General features: G+C 32.0%; 1 protein-coding gene across 1 annotated transcript; it reads right to left on the bottom strand.

The window, feature by feature from the left end:
- Nucleotides 1-1,833: 1,833 nt before the first annotated feature.
- On the bottom strand, nt 1,834-16,749 carry LOC139524710 (uncharacterized). The gene is made up of 5 exons (XM_071319723.1): nt 16,501-16,749; nt 9,366-9,728; nt 5,124-5,459; nt 3,915-3,968; nt 1,834-3,079 (listed from the first exon to the last, which is right to left on the bottom strand). The coding sequence occupies exons 1-5, from the start codon at nt 16,556-16,558 to the stop codon at nt 2,994-2,996; spliced, it is 897 nt and encodes a 298-aa protein (XP_071175824.1). The 5' UTR covers nt 16,559-16,749; the 3' UTR covers nt 1,834-2,993.
- Between the last annotated feature and the right edge of the window lie 205 nt (nt 16,750-16,954).

The following is a 16,954-nucleotide window of genomic DNA, read 5'->3' as shown; positions in this document are numbered from 1 at the left end:
ATAAGAGTGTTTTATTTATTATTGGAGAATTATAATGCAACAACGTTTGTAGCGTTCATTTTGATTGGATAACGTCACTTATTTTCATGGCATCAATTGACAATTCTAATGCATCAACGTTTGTAACGTTCATTTTGATTGGATAACGTCACTTTCTTACATGGCATCAATTGACAATTAATGCTATGGGACGTACGCGCAAACGCAGACGGCATATATATATGACAGATTTTAAATACATGTTTTAAAGTTGTTTTCTGTCAGTTTTATTAGAATGGAGATAACAATATTGTATTTTAAGCTCCGACGGCATCAATTGGGGATTTGATGGTCGCAAATACCGGTTTACTGTCTCTGCTAACGCGTCGCCAGTAAACTTAATTTGCGACCATCGAATCCCCAATTGATGCCGTCGGAGCTTAGAATACAATACAGTTATCTCCTAATTGATGTTATGGAACGTAAGCGCAAGCGCAGACGGTATATGACAGATTTTAAATACAAGGTTTATCGTTGTTTTCTGTCAGTTTCATTAGAATGGAGATAACAATATTGCATTTCAAGCTCCGACGGCATCAATTGGTGATTTGATGGTTGCAAATACCCGTTTACTGTCACCACTAACGCGTCGCCAGTAAACTTAATTTGCGACCATCAAATCACCAATTGATGCCGTCGGAGCTTAAAAATAACATGTCAGGAATTTAAAATGTCGACTTTCCTAGGTACAGACAGGGAGATATAGAGTTTTACGCTAACTGTCATCCAATCAAAACCATTGATACAAAATAATTGCATCAGAATTTTGTGTAGAGTTTTTCATGTAAAACTGACCTTAATTTAGAAAAGGACAGTTATCACTGTTAATATTTGATTTATCTTAAGTAAGTTCCTTTGGGGAAATGTCGGCCGAATATTTAGAGAACTCTTTGATTATTTGACGCAAATATGTCATAGAGATAGCAAGTTGCTGATTTTGTATTTCAAACTGACTTCGGCTATAAGCTGTGGTTCGTAACAGTACAACAACAAGTCTTATATTTTAAAACTTGGAATACCTTCAACTTGTCAGTAAATATATGTTTTTGGATCTCATTTCATATAATAGTGTGAATTTCAAGAATATATATACGTTACAAAAATACGTCACAGTTTGCGGTGTACTGTGATGGTGGTAAAGGTAGGTGTCTGTTGTTATCCGCAGTTTACATGTTGAAATGTTTTTTATATATTATTTTGTATGCGTTTCTCTGTGCTGAGTGGTTTTGCGTTTTGTTTGTACTGTATTCCTGTCAAGTAGTGTTGTAATTTTAGCGATATTTTTCAACATTGTCATATAAGCGGGAGGTTTGGTTAGCCATAAAAACAGATTCAATCCACCATATTTTCTTAAAATGTCCTGTAAGTCAGGAATATTGCAGTTGTTATCAAAAGGTCAGTTTCTATGTATGTTAGCGTTTGTTATTGTTGCACTTCAGTGTTCCTGTTGTTCCTTTGTTTTCCTCTTATAGTGGATGTGTTTCCCTCGGTTTTAGTTTTTAGCATTGATTTTTTTTTATCAATCGATTTATGACTATTGAACAGCAGTATACTACTGTTGTCTTTATTTACAAAGAGATACTTAACAGTTTAAATCATCTCATTTCAACTCCAGTAAGTATAGATTACTCCCAAAAAAACGCAAAATGGTAAAATGTCGCAACATTCTCGTTTTTCACCATTTTCCTCTCAGTCAGTATTGTTTCCTATTCGGTATTAGATATAGTTTGGCCTTGGAAAGATTCATTTCACTTCTTATTTATCTATTATCAATTAACACAATCAACTATGATAGTTTGATGGATTTTTTTTATTATTCAGCACAATTACACATACAATTTCCCGCCAATTATACACAAGAATAAAGAGATCATAAGCAGTTAATACTGTAAAGGCGTGAAATGGGTGATAAAAGCATATTTATAATACTAAAATGTGATACACTGTGCATGAAGAATGTGTCCTTTAACAGTATCAATCTGTTGTCAATAACTTGTGACACAGTGTGATTCCAGTAAATGAATGTTTGCAGCGGTCTCAAAATTGCATAGTTTTGAACTTACATTATGCAGAAAATTCTCACTATCAGAAATTTACCAATGTATTATTTAAAGGTTTCGTCTAGTTTTACTTAGCAAAGATGTAGAGAAATAATATATTAATTCATACAATGAACATTCATGAAGGGAACTAAAGAGTAATGATCTGTAATCTGTTTGAATATGATCGATCTACTCTTCCGAAAAATGATCGAAAGTCACTGATTTCAAATGAATCTATTGCATGCATTATAAAGTTCAAACAATACATATATACATAAATATACGCTTTCAGAGAAAACAATTAAAGTTACACACATTTATACACATACAGTGTATACACTATTATAATAAATACTATTTACATTGAGATATTATTCGTTTGACTAGAGTTTCCGCTCGAGCACTACTACTGTTACTCTCATAGTTTCAGAGAAGGTTGTATTGCACCCAATCAGTTGCTGTATTATGGTAATCTTCATTCAGGAACATATATAGACTTGCAGAATGATATTGGGTTTCCTTTTAACTCCATGCAAACAGAAGTCAGAAACATACATATTTCTCCTGTTTAGAGGCTTTTGTCTCACTTTTCCGTGGAATCATGGCTCAGAAACTGACGTACCTCCAATGAACTAAAGCAATATTCTAATCAACCAACCCATCAAAATCATTAAGTATAGACACACTCTAACAAACATTTCAAAAAATAATAAAATATATGAAAAGAACACATATGTTTGTTTCTCGTATACAAAATCTATAAGAAGAGTCATACACGTTAAGTGATTGTGTATAGGAATGTTTAAATAAATTCCTTCATACGTTTTCGACTTTTTCCATTTTCTCCTTTGTTTCTCGAAGGCTTCTTGTTTATGTTTAAATATCCGTCCAAAGTGGAATGAAATACTTTCATCACAAAAGTGCTGTTAAAATCACCAGTGCCCCCATTAGACAAAATGTTAAATATCCCGAAATAGAATTTGCTCTGTTGCTAGGATCTGAAATGAAACAATAAATTTGAGATTACTTAAACAAATTTAATCGATTCACCTAGGTCCCGGTCCAATCTTATCTTAGGTTCCAAGTCAAATTGAACAAGAACCAAGGCTATTTAATCAATTTGGTATGTTCTGTTTATACTGTTTTGGTATGTTCTGTTAAGACCTTTTTTGGTATATTCTGTTTAGACCCTTTTGGTATATATGTTCTGTTCAGACCACTTTGATATGGTCAAATACGGTTTTTATACCATTTTGGTACGGTTTTTATACCATTTTGATATGGTTTTTATACCACTTTGATATGTTCTTCTTATACTATTTTCGTATGTTCTGTTTAGACCATTTTGGTATGTTCTGTTTAGACCATTTTTGGTATATTCTGTTTAGACCCATTTGGTATGTTTTCTTCAGACCATTTTGGTATGATTTTTATACCATTTTGGTATATTCTGTTTAGACTCTTTTGGTATATTCTGTTTATACTATTTTTGTATGTTCTGATTATACTATTTCAGTATGTTCTGTTTATACTGTTTTGGTATGTTCTGATTATACTTTTTTAGTATGTTCTGTTTATACTATTTTGGTATGTTCTGATTATACTATTTTAGTATGTTCTGTTTATACTATTTTGGTATGTTCTGTTTATACTATTTTTGGTATGTTCTGTTCAGACCATTTTGGTATGTTCTTCTTGAACTATTAAGTTATGTTTTGTTTCGACCATTGTGGAATTTTCTGCTTAGACTATTCTGGTATGTCTTGTCTTTGGTGAAATGGGTTAATGTGCATAATGTAAACTGTAGCCGGCCCGTAACGTTATACCACTTACCAATTGGTGCTTTTGTTTGCGGCATTCTATATTCAGGTTGTGGAACAACTTTTACTACAATAGAAATAAACGTAGTTCAATTAACATATATGCATGTCCTAAAAAAAGGTTGACCGTATAACGAAAGCTATATGAGGTGATGAGCAATGCCGAAACATTGCAGGACTTTTTAAAAATAGTTTTCTAAAAAGGAAATAATTTATATTTAAAATTCCAAGTCGTTTAGTCAGACATTTCAAATAATAGTGTTGCATATATAAAAACAATATTATAAGAAGCTTTGTCTGTTGGAGGAAGAAAATATATCAATCTACAATGTTTGTATCCAAAATGATTGTGCTATATATATATATATATAGAAAAATAGTTATTTCACGCTATAGGCATTTATATAATTGTCGTAAATAGTGTCTAGAAAATCAACCTTACGATGTTAGAAGAGTAGTCTAGATATGATTCGTAACTGCCTCCCCGAGCGGGGCTGGAATCTGTACTTTTTATTTCTAACTTCTACGGCAACATCGCCATTATTGCGCAGACACCTTATCGCCTCATTCAACTATAGCTTATATAAAATAAGCGTTCGTTCGTTTAACAGTGCGGTATGCAGATGGTGTGTAATATTTTAATTTGTTCTCATAATTATTATCAATAAAACATTAGCAAAAGTGTGTGAAATACCAATCAATCAATCATTGAAATATTAAATTCGTGTTAGTGCGAAAGGTTTCATAAGATTAAATGATTAAGAAAACAAACATGTGCAATTGAATGTGTATGTGCGGGTACCGAATATTCTCCTTGCAGAAAAATCCACGAAATTATACAGATGCATGCATGGTGTTAATTAGTTTGGAAAATTATAACAGCTTAAACGGCATGCTTCCACTGGGGCGTAGATGTGATATTCTATTTCACTATTTTTCCTCATCTGTCTTTTCATGAAAAGTTGTGTTTCTAATTACATAATATTTTTTTTAACTTACTGGCAATAGTATGGGCTTACAAAAACAATATGCATCTGTCTTTTCTTTATGTTTCTCTAGGTTAAATAGAAACGTTTTATATGAAATAAGCTTTATCTCTAGGTGAAAAGTAGCAATGTATATGCTAACATGATTTTACCCGACATTTTGTATTGCATGCAACAAGCATTTATACACGTTTTGTTAACCCGCGACAAGATAGTGCTATAAACATAAAACATACTTGGTAACTTTAGTAAAACATCATCATAAAAACTATTTCTTTCTTCGTCATCTAACAGATTACTTTCTACTTTACATCTATATATAATTCCGTCAGTTTCAGGATTAACTATGACGTCTATTTTTTGTATTGCTTTTTGACTACAATCGTCTATATCTAAAAGCTCTTGTTCAGATTCCGTGTCTATCCTGACAAAGTCACTGGATCCTGGGATTTTATAATACCATCTCAGATCTGCCACTGGAATTCCTGCCGTAGCTATACATTCTAAAGTGTATGTGTCGTTTTCTTCTAAAATTACTTCATCGTCAATCACTCTTGGGGCCCCTGGTTTTGCTAAAATGAAGAAAAAAAGACTTGAGACTCAGTAGGTGCTATTTATCAATGATTTGACTGTCAATGCGTGTTAGTTAATTCTAAATGCTATTATTGTGTCATATAAGATGGTCATCTTGAACCATTACTTGTTTTGTTGCCTACATAGGCTCCGTGTTGAAGACCGTACATCTACCTATAATGGTTTACTTTTACAATTGTGACTTAGATGGAGAGTTGTCTCATTGCCACTCATACCACATCTTCCTATATATATAGGAGTAAAAAATGACATATTCAGCAACTTTTTCCATAGTTTCAAATGCAAACTTGACTTTTTCATATGAATATAGGCTTAAGAGTATATGAAAAAAGAGCATGGGATCGGGGGTTTGTAAATACTTATTTGGTTTAATAGTTTATTGTGTTAGCCCTAATAATAAAAATATATAAATGAAATGAAGTGTTACTCATAAAAATACTTATCTTGAACAAAAATGGAAATATAAATATGATTTTAACATGATTTGAAGTTACTTTTCTTTCGTTTTTGGTGTAAGTGGCTTAATGACTTTACATAAATTGGAGTGACTTCTTTCTTTATTGGTGTAAGTGGCTTATTCATCTGGAAGATAAACTATCTTTCGACAGACTTAACGTCTTTCTTGTATTTGTAGATCTTGTGTTAAAGAAATTAATTGTTATTTAGTTTTCCTGTTATTGTTATGATTAGCCTTATGTAAATGTTGTAGATATTGAATTTAAATATTTTGACAATTTATAGAAAACTACTTAACTGCCTTACATTTTAAAGAATTCATCGGACATACAGTAATTGTAGCTAGATTATAGAAATGTGTAGCCTAGATACTAAAAATAATCTATTCTTTTCAAAAATGATTTTTCGTAACAGTTTCTCGTTCTCAACTACAACTTTACCTTGAAGTTAATACTTTTGTAACACGTGCATTGATTTAAAATATGTACAGTACACTAGAATATTTTATTCACATTTCATTATAAATATATATTTCATCATAATCAAATAACTTATTTACACAGTTCCCAGTGGCGGATCCAGAGGGGGGCGTAGAGGGCGTACGCCCCCCCCCCTTTTGCTCGGGCTTTTTTTGTTTTTTTTGGGGTTTTTTTTTTTTGTAAAATGATTAATCAGTCAGACTAGACTTCGTGAACTTTGCAATTTGCCGTGTACTGTAGTATTTAATTTTTATGCGACAATTCTTTACTAAAAAGATATTTTTCGCTGGAATTTACTGATTGTAATTCTCTATGGTTGAGTTGAACAGTGCGTCAAACTGAAAAACGTCGCTTAGTCATTTTGAAATTCAAATTATAGTAACACATTGCTTAGGCTGAGAATGACAATCATGACACCTTCAAAGCGACACAGGATTGAGCAAGAACGTATTAACTTTATTTCACTATTCCATCAAACAATCTATAGACTATTACTCACATGTAAAAAAGTTCCACCGCAATATTATTTACCTACGGAAACATGTTTAACCCCAAACGCCCCAGATAATTTTAAAATAACATAGCTAAATAATGATCCCCAGTCAGTATAAGCTCTAGATATATTTTAAGTCTACGGTACGAACCATTTGATTTGAGGAGACAGTCTGAGATATTTGAGTGAAAAAAAGATAACTCTGATTTTTGCCTTAAACAAAATTTCTGGCTGTATCTAGATTGACAACAATAATCATGTCCACTGTTTTTGCTATTAGAAACAAAAAATTCCAACAGAATTATTTAGCATTAAATGAACATGATGAATAAAAATGGGCATTTTTTTTTGGTGGCAGGGATTTGCATGTCTGAACAGAATGTCTGTTTCGCCGAACTGATATATTAAATACTTTTTTTCAAGACCAGACTGCAACCTGCCTGATGGGTGTGGCCTTTATGTCTCCATTTCTCGACCGTCATTCATAAATTCGTTGTCATTTCAGACTCATTCATAGCCTTTGGTTGATTTGGAACCCCTCAGTTCCCTTAATTTTGTTGAGTGAAACATATCAACTAAACATTTTGATAAGAAATTGCTTGTTTGTCCTTTTCAACTTGTGCCGGCCGTATTGTAAATTTCATTGAATACCCCGGCGTATATCTTGTTTACAACAAGAAATCTGTGAAGTTATGATAACTTAACTTACACCAAAACAGCGAGAATTTTCCATGTCTATTTTCTATTAACAAGTCCCACGTCAAATTTATCACTTCATAGCTTTGGGTGCATACTATCATTTTATGATAGACTGTTAAAAGAGAGAATACAACATCGAAAATACCCAACCCTTACATTTTACAGAAACTACAAAATATACATGCACCACGCCAGTAACCGTTTGAAAATTGCATATTACACTTATTTTATGTTTTTAGTCCCAAAAAGATCCCAAAACTTTTTCACCTCGCTCCGCTCGGCAATCTTTCGAGACTTCGCCCTCCCTTTCCAAAATCCTGGATCCACCCCTGGTTCCTTTGTGTATATATGCATATCAATTCATTAGCTATATAAAGAGTTTTGTTACCAGCTAATGTTAAATTATTACCATAGAGTTTTGTTCCAAGCTAATGTTAAATTATAACCAATGGTCAATAGAGTTTTGTTCCAAGCTAATGTTAAATTATAACCAATAGTCAATAGAGTTTTGTTATACAGCTAATGTTAAATTATAGCAATAGAGTTTTGTTACCATCTAATGTTAAATTATTACCATATAGTTTTGTTACCAGCTAATGTTAAATCACTACCATAGAGTTTGGTTACCATCTAATGTAAAATCTCTACCATAGAGTTTTGTTACCAGCTAATGTTACATTATTACTATAGAGTTTTGTTACCAGCTAATGTTAAATTATTACCATATAGTTTTGTTACCAGCTAATGTTATTAATCTAATATTTTTAAGGATTTGTGATTCGTTGAAACTTGATCACATGAACATTTGTATTTACTCAGTTTGCACGCCAAATACTACATCAATTTTGTGTTTAGTTTTTCGTAGGTCAAAAACAGCATATTGCTCAGGGCATACAGCATGTTATTAAAATACATTCTAGAAATCCCCAAAATTGCATTGTTCATGAAATAGTTGTTGATTAAAAATATAACAATTGTAGGCTTTGGTTGAGGTCAATACGAGGTTATATCGACATCATACAAAGGCTATCATTCTATAATATTATTAATTCGTATATTTTAACTAATTTGATTCCTTCAGCGATAGTCACATGTTAAACTATATTTTAGAAGGTAGAGAGAAAACGGCGGATAGCAAAAAGCCTATTGCACGGTTTGCACGGTTATTTTTAGAATGTCTAAACCCATTTATTTTGTGACGTCATGTAATGAATTTCGTGATATTGTTAAAATTAGTAAAAAAAATATCTATGATCGATTATTTGAAGAAAAAAAGTCTTCAAATACATTAGATGTAAAAAAAAAAAAAAAAAAAAAAAAAAAAAAAAAAAAACCATAAAAAAAGTCCATGAAATAAGAGCTAATCTGTGTTATTGTCTAGGAGACAATACGATATAAATTCCAACAAAATCAAATGAAGATTTTAATACAAATATGGTCGGAAATTAATAATATAACAATTATTAGATAGAGAAAGATGTGATTGTGAGTGCCAATGAGACAACTCTCCAAACAAATAACAATTTAAAAAAAGTAAACCATTATAGGTCAAGGTACGGCCTTCAAGACGGAGACTTGGCTCACACCGAACAACAAACTTGCCTATTTATGAGGTCAATACAGGATATATCGACCCAAAGAACTTCGTCCTCAGTCAATATACTTCTTTTAGCTCAATATCACCTTGCATCGACCTCCTACAAAGGCTATAATTGTATAATGTTAAATGCAGTTGCATTACTCATATTGGTCGTTACCTGCTATTGTTAAATTAGTTGAGTTATTCAAGAGGGATGATCCTACGACTTGACAAACGTACACCCCAGTATCATTGCAAGAAAAATCATGAATGGAGATAGTAAAATCTACAGAAGTAACGTCAACATATACACTTGTTCTGACACGTGTCCGAAAACTCTCATCTCTTATTCCTTCCCATATCGGCATCGGTGTACTCGATTTTCCATCGTTCTTTAATGTTGTTATGGTTTCTTGTTCCATGTTCGGATACAGGCGTTTCCATTGGATTACGTACCATACGGCAGTGGACTGGTACCTACATCCTAAATCTACCTTTGAGTCTTTCATGCCAACAACTGAGGGCGTGGTTATTACTATTTCTGTAAGGAAAAAAAGACACTACTCAATGATATGTATTTTGCAGTTTCTTGTAGAAATCCGTCTCTTCCTTCATATTTTTTTAATTACTAAAACAGTGTATGATAAAAAAAAAAATACTAAAACAAATTTTGGATAATTTCCAATTTTCATGAGTTAAGGTGGGAAGGATACCATAATACTTTAGACGCGTGATCTATAATACAGGACATGAATTTTAAATACAGCTATACCTTATCTGGAAATTTTACTGCATAGATCATTCTGACTCATATTAGGTCAAACTAGCTACAACATTCAATTAGAATTGAAAGAACTTTCTATTTCCCTTGTACGAGTACATTGATTAAACAGAAATTCTTCAAGTACCTGTTTGTGAAATTCAAAACCATATAAATTGCTTGTTTCAAATTTTTCATTTTAAAAGAGAAAAAAGGTTGTAATGAAAGGAAAATTATATGTTGGCCATTTTATTGCTATAATTATGTTTTTGTAATAAGGTCTTTTATTCAATTAGTTGTATTGTATGTATTCATTTGTTCCCGGTGAACTATGTGTCTTGGTTCACAAGATAAAAATCACTTACATTTACCTTTTGCGCAAAGAGAAAAATATATAAAAAACTTTTAAATATATGAGCATGAAAACCAGTAACAATCAAAGCTCAACTGTCGTGAACTGTGCCTTAAAGTGTTGCTCTTTTTGTTTTAGCAGAACTGAATTCTTTATAAATTGAAAATAATGGCAAAATGTGTCGTTTAAATCATAACAATTCCTAATGATAGCCAATTCTTAAGCACTGGCATTTCTTTTCGAAGGGTTCTCTTTAGTACGTGGCAGTTCGTCGACGACGGTAACGACCCATACAGTGGTAGTATACAAATTTCTGATACTGTTTCCTTAAAAATAACATGAGTTTCTTAAGGTGGCACGGTAGTATTTCCTGGCCCATAAGGGATAATGATAGCCTTTTTAGAATTTTCACCACTTTCTAACACTGCAAAAAATTCTACATTCACAGTAAACTAAAGTACTTTCATTTTACTATTCAGAAATGAATTTGAATATGTATCATGACCGTTTACTTTTTTTGATTTTTTTTAAAAACCTAAGGCCACTAGTACTTTTAGGTCTTTTATGGTGCAGTGAATACAAAATTTAAAAAAATTCTCAAAAATTCATTTTCATCTGTATGTAAAATTATTTCATATTTTTCTACACCTGATTCATCCCTCAGTTTGGGAAAGTATGTTCAGTTGATACTGTATTTTTTGTCCAATCACACTGTTAAGATACATTTACCTAAGTATGGTACACAAAAGAGCAACCTAAATTCTGGAATGCAAATACTACCGTGCCACCTTAAATGGTAATGATTTAAAACCATTAAGACCAAAAATTTTGAATCCCCGCTAAAATGCGATATTTTAATCTAGGCAGTGTTCATATGGCGGGTGTTTCTCAGTGTCTCTATACAACAATGACATTTATACAGACCGCTTTACTTCTTAAATTAAAAATATTTGAACACCTTTTGCAAAGTTTACTTTAAATGTTAAATCTAATTATATTTCAAATAAAACCGTAACAAACATCAACAAAACTTAGTCATCATTAAATTTAAATGCTACAAGAATAAATGAAATACCTTTTCCCATGTTATTGTTACATTGTGATAAAATACAATTTGAACAAAATTAGCTTATATGGTAACGGGTCAAACGGTTAAAAAGTGCCTCGGCAAGAAAAGTAGAAGTAATTTCAGAAAAAATACTTAAGTAATACTTCCTTCTGTCAACTTTTACTAAATGGTTGGACTCACTTCACTTCCATAGATTTCTTACATTGATATATAAGCACTTTCCGTAATTATAATATATAAGTACTTTCCGTAATTATAATATATAAGTACTGTCAGTTATATAATATATAAGTATTTTTTTCTCATATTAATGCTAGCTACAACAAATTTTGAGGAGTAGGATTGAATTTCGTAGACAATCTACTACAATATGTCGTATAATTCGTCCTGTTATGAAAAGTTACGTTTTTAGTTTGCATGTTCAACCTTAACTGTTTTATATGCCTTGGTTATTTGTGTGCCCTACTTAGAAAGCTTCGTATATAATAAATGAATCAGAGACTTTTTAATAGTATCACTCCAAACAGACTTGCTACCCTCCCTTCTCCCCCCCCCCTTTTTCATCTGTTCGGCCCTTAACTCATTCTTTACGTACATGACTTTTCTTATAGATCCAATTTCTCAAGATTATAGGCGATAGTATTGTTACGCAATCACAGGAACGAAACAATTGTTATAACAATGTGTATATCTCGTGTAACATTAATTAAGAGTATTCGTTACGTATATACATAGTATTGTTTCTATTATCTTAAGTTGTGCATGACAACATTCAAATCTATTGACCTTATGTTAAACATCTGTGCATTCTATTCCTCTCATTCCTGATACAGAGGGATCTGGTTTGAATCTTACTAACAAACAATTATCATTTAAGACTGTGTACATTTTTGTTCGGTTATAAAACTGTTTTGTTTGACCGGACAAAAGTTATTGAATTCTCAATTACATGGGCGTCTTCGATATCAAATGAATCAACCGCTATTTATCATAATTTTATAAGTCATAAATTCGTGTCTAATTTTAAATTTTGCATCAATATTTATACGTTAGATTTATAGAAACAAATGAATGTAAATTCTAGGTGGACGCTACATTTTAACTTGGATGACGAATACTAGAGGACAAAATATTTAGTTTGCGGGATAACTCCAGCATGAACAAGAACATTCTCCATGTTTTATGTCACAAGATAAACAGTCATGGACGAGAAAGATAAAAATCAATTTTAAAACTTTAAAAAAAAATGATCTATTTAATAAATAACAATAAAAAAATAAGAAGATGCGGTATGACTGCCTACCTCCAGGCAACTATCCCTCAGCTAGTCCCTCAGAGTCTAAATAACGTAGAAGTTAACAAATATACCTTCGACAATGAGCAAACCCCAAATTGTCTAGTCAGCTTTAAAAGGCCCCGACATGTCAAAATGTGACACAATTCAAACATAAAACCAGCGGCCTAATTTATGTACAATACAATAAACGAAAGACAAAATTGACAGACAGCAACCAACGAAAATCACTGAATTGCATTCTCCTGACTTGGGACAAGCACATTAAGGATTTGGCGGGGTACGTGTTTTTGAGCGCTCAAACCTCCCCGAACCTGGAACAATAGTATTGCATTTGCCGGTTATAGTTTATACAAAGGGACGTATTGTTGTTTTAATCTATTTTTATGCCTTGCTATAGATTTTTTGATACTATTTATATATATATGTATGTATATATGTGTGTCAGTTGACACTTTGTACTTAACGAAGTCAAGTCAAATAATGAGCTAAATAGATATTAGTATTGACATACGGGTAATAATGTTACGATCTTACTGAAACGAAATACATTTTACACGTGTGACAACATAGCCTTAATGAGCTCATTATAGTATTGCATGTAAAACATCACGGTAATACCATAAAGTTAATGGAATAAACAGATAAAAGTACAAGTCACAGTGTGAAACGCCATGACAAGAGATATGGCAGATATGATGAAGGGTCTTCTGTGAGGAGGGAAAAAAGTTAATGATGCATGCATTTTTAGCCGTATTTTTTTCCATGCGTGCAGCATTGTGCTGTTCTTTATTATTATTTATTGTTTATTTACTGAGTTATAAATGGTGGGTAATATAGAATCACAAATTGTTGTTCAGTCAAAATTCCCTTATCTTATTGCATACTTTTAAAAAGTTAAAACTCTGCTCAAGTGTGCCTGGTGTAAAGAAGTATATATATATACCAAAATACAAAACTACAATATAAAAAAGAAGATGTGGTATGATTGCCAATGAGACAACTATCCACAAAAGACCAAAATGACACAGACATTAACAACTATATGTCACCATACGGCCTTCAACAATGAGCAAAGCCCATACCGCATAGTCAGCTATAATAGGCCCCGATAAGACAATGTAAAACAATTCAAACGAGAAAACTAACGGCCTTATTTATGTAAAATAAAATGAATAAAAAACAAATATGTAACACATAAACAAACGACAACCATTGAATTACAGGCTCCTGATTTACAAGGTAAAATCGAAAGGGGGGGGGGGCAAAAAATATTAAAAATTCGAACGGTCGGTAATATCAACCAACGGCACAAATGGAAAACAGCTGTCATATTCTTGACTTGGTATAGACTTTTCCGAAGAAAATGCTGGGTTCAAAATTCACATCGGTTTATAAAGACGGCATTTATGCAAACAAATAAAAACCCAAGGAGAACAAACAGCTTTACTGCACTTACATATATGTATTTTGTAGAAGTATGTTTTGTATGAAAACAAATCGTATATAACCTTTTTAACGACTGATTCACAACCTGGGACAGGAGTAATTATTCACAATATAAATGTAAAATGCCATTTGCCACGTTATATATCTTCATCAAGTACAATACCTTGAAGGGACAGATACAAAAACTGACCACATGGTGCAAATTAAATAAGTGTGTTTTTTAATGAATGTCTATACGAAACATTTATTACAAAAGTCCATAGAAAAGATTTATGTCGAATATAATTATCCTAATCCTTGTATTCACATCCAGGTTAATGAATAGCAGCTTCTGGTTTCGAATTCTTTTGAATCCAGGCATTGTATGGTGTCACAGCAACTTAATTTACTGGCTATGACATGAATAGAACATGTTTTTAAAGATACATTTATAAGAGATCTTTCAGTTCTCCATTCAAACTGAAGCTGTACGTAACTCTTATATATCTCTTAAATCTATTATAAGCGAGATTATAAGTCAAAACAAATGATTAGGTCTCCCTGAGGAGAAAGAGTAATTACATATGTTATATGTGTATAATTACTGATGGTGTAAAATAAATGTCCTCGTAAATGTAGTTAAAGGTGCGTATTTACTACGCACGGTTACAAAATAGTTCTTTTTGTTTCCTTACAATCGCGGGAAAATGTTATCTGGTAAATTGATCGTCAATTTAATTAGATTAAAATGACTGGAATTGTTAACATTGTATGCGTTTTGTAAATATACATATTGTCATGGATGTCAAGTCCGTTCAACCGTTCTTGTCGGTATTTTAATCTTGAACTTCATCAATCCAAACAATAACAACAATTTAACACTTCTGATAATTTTGAAATGTTTTAATACAATGTTTTAATGTCTCGTAAATTATAACGCCATCATGATGAAACGTTCTAACAATCCAGTCTGTTCAATAAGTGAATATTGCATTTTTGTCATTTTACAGATTTTACAACTTTAAGCACAGGCCGGGGCAGATACTGCCATTTAAAACAGGATAAAAGGGGGTTCCAACTATATGTTTCTATTCAAATGCATTGATCGTCATAAAAGGGGGTTGTAACGTACGGAACCCTCCCCCTTGACTCCGCCACTGGTCCCAACTACTTCCCCTTTTTTTCCATCTCAATTAGCAATTATATAGGTAATAAGGGAGCTACCATTTGATTTTTATGGGGGGGCTAGGATGAAATTTTTTGTCCTGCATTTTTTTTTAGCTGTAATCTCTGTCCTGCCTTTTTATTTTTCAGTCTGTTCGGTCCTGCCTTTTTTTTTTTAGTTTATCCTGACTTTTTTTTTACCTAAATTGTCGTCCTGACTTTTTTTTTTTGCTAGTGTCTCATCCTGCCTTTTTTTTTTACTCAAAACTCCTGTCCTGCCTACTTTTTTCAAATTTCATCCTAGCCCCCCCCATAAAAATCAAATGGTAGCTCCCTAATGTAAACGGCCCATAATTATCACTTCAAATGAATGTGTGTGATAAAATGTCTTAAAGAATAGTACCACAACTTTTATCTTTCTCTTGTTTTCGTCTTTAGTTTTACTGGTCAGGTGCTTTGATGTATATGATCATTAATAGAATATTATAGTAATTTTAGTATATGACTAACAGTAGTTTATGTCCAGTAAGTAACGATGACCATTTGATGGCATGTTGTAGATATTCTTTTCCTTTATCATACGTTGAAGAAAAAATCTGACACTAAAAATCAATGGTATATTTTTTCTCACTTCATTAAAATTTGATGCCTCCTTGTCTGTCTATAGCGATCCGACAATCAATTATTCCTTTTGGCATGACTGGGTTAAAGTTTGAAGAATAGATACAGATAGCATTGTAATATCTTTACATATCTTGGCTCATTTCATTCAAGTCTTTTCTGTCAGTTAGATACTTTGATTTTACTGGTTTTCCAGTTTCTCGCCTCATCTCGTCATGGTTAAATGAAATATTGTAGATTTTTTTTTCTTTGCTCTTCTATATATCATATATATTGCTATGCACATGTTTATATTTTAAGTCTGTGGTATTTTATGCAAAATGATTTTAAAAAATGGGTCCAAACCTTCTCATTTACACAGAAATCATAAATTATGAAATGTTTTCTCGTTAAAATATAAATTTATAGTGACAACTATATGAAAATGACAACATCATAGACAATTTGCAATATAAGTTCTAACATTAGGTGTTAAGTCATGGAAGGAATTAATAAATTGTATTTTATAGCCAATAAACCGCGTCACCGATTCTTTTTGTCTTCCGTATTTAAAAACAATAAACCTATCAAGTGTTGAATGTTTTCGGTAAATAGAGAAGATATATAAACATTTACATATACTTACCACTACTTAGTTTAAATAATCCAAATAAAAATGTCAAAATTGTCAAGATATTTTCCATTGTTAAAAAAAGGTCTTCCAGCAATTCAATTAATATATAAATAATAAAGTTTATATATTTTTCATTATTTTCACAACTAAATTAGTGTAGCTTAGCTTAAGCAGCTCTGATCTCTAATGCGGTACACTATCATGAATATGAATGCGACATCGATCTACCTTCTCACCAGATGGCGCTTTCAATAGCCAGGTGCTCGCCCATTTCATATACTTGTTAAAGCTGTGAGATTAATCTAATTATGAAATAATAAAAATTGTTTCTTTTTCGACAATTTAAAAAGGCGTAATAAACAAGAAACAAATTAAGGCGCCAATCTATTCAATCTAACACTTTTTTCTTTTGAAAACATAGGAACTTAAAGTTTTCTCACCGATTTTAATAAATCACTTTATTGCG

This window comes from Mytilus edulis, chromosome 5, assembly GCF_963676685.1.
Source record: "Mytilus edulis chromosome 5, xbMytEdul2.2, whole genome shotgun sequence".
Classification (NCBI taxonomy): Eukaryota; Metazoa; Mollusca; class Bivalvia; order Mytilida; family Mytilidae; genus Mytilus; species Mytilus edulis.
Note: the sequence above shows the minus strand (reverse complement) of the source record. Positions and strands in the feature narration are given on the sequence as shown.

Bases quoted from the DNA above. Each gene is read 5' to 3' on its own strand.
- LOC139524710 (XM_071319723.1), bottom strand. From the start codon at position 16,558: ATGGAAAATATCTTGACAATTTTGACATTTTTATTTGGATTATTTAAA. The intron at 3,969-5,123 runs GTATGTTTTATG...TTTCTATTGTAG, and splicing joins TGTTTTACTAAAGTTACCAA to TAAAAGTTGTTCCACAACCT. The intron at 3,080-3,914 runs GTAAGTGGTATA...GTTTCATTTCAG, and splicing joins GCAAACAAAAGCACCAATTG to ATCCTAGCAACAGAGCAAAT.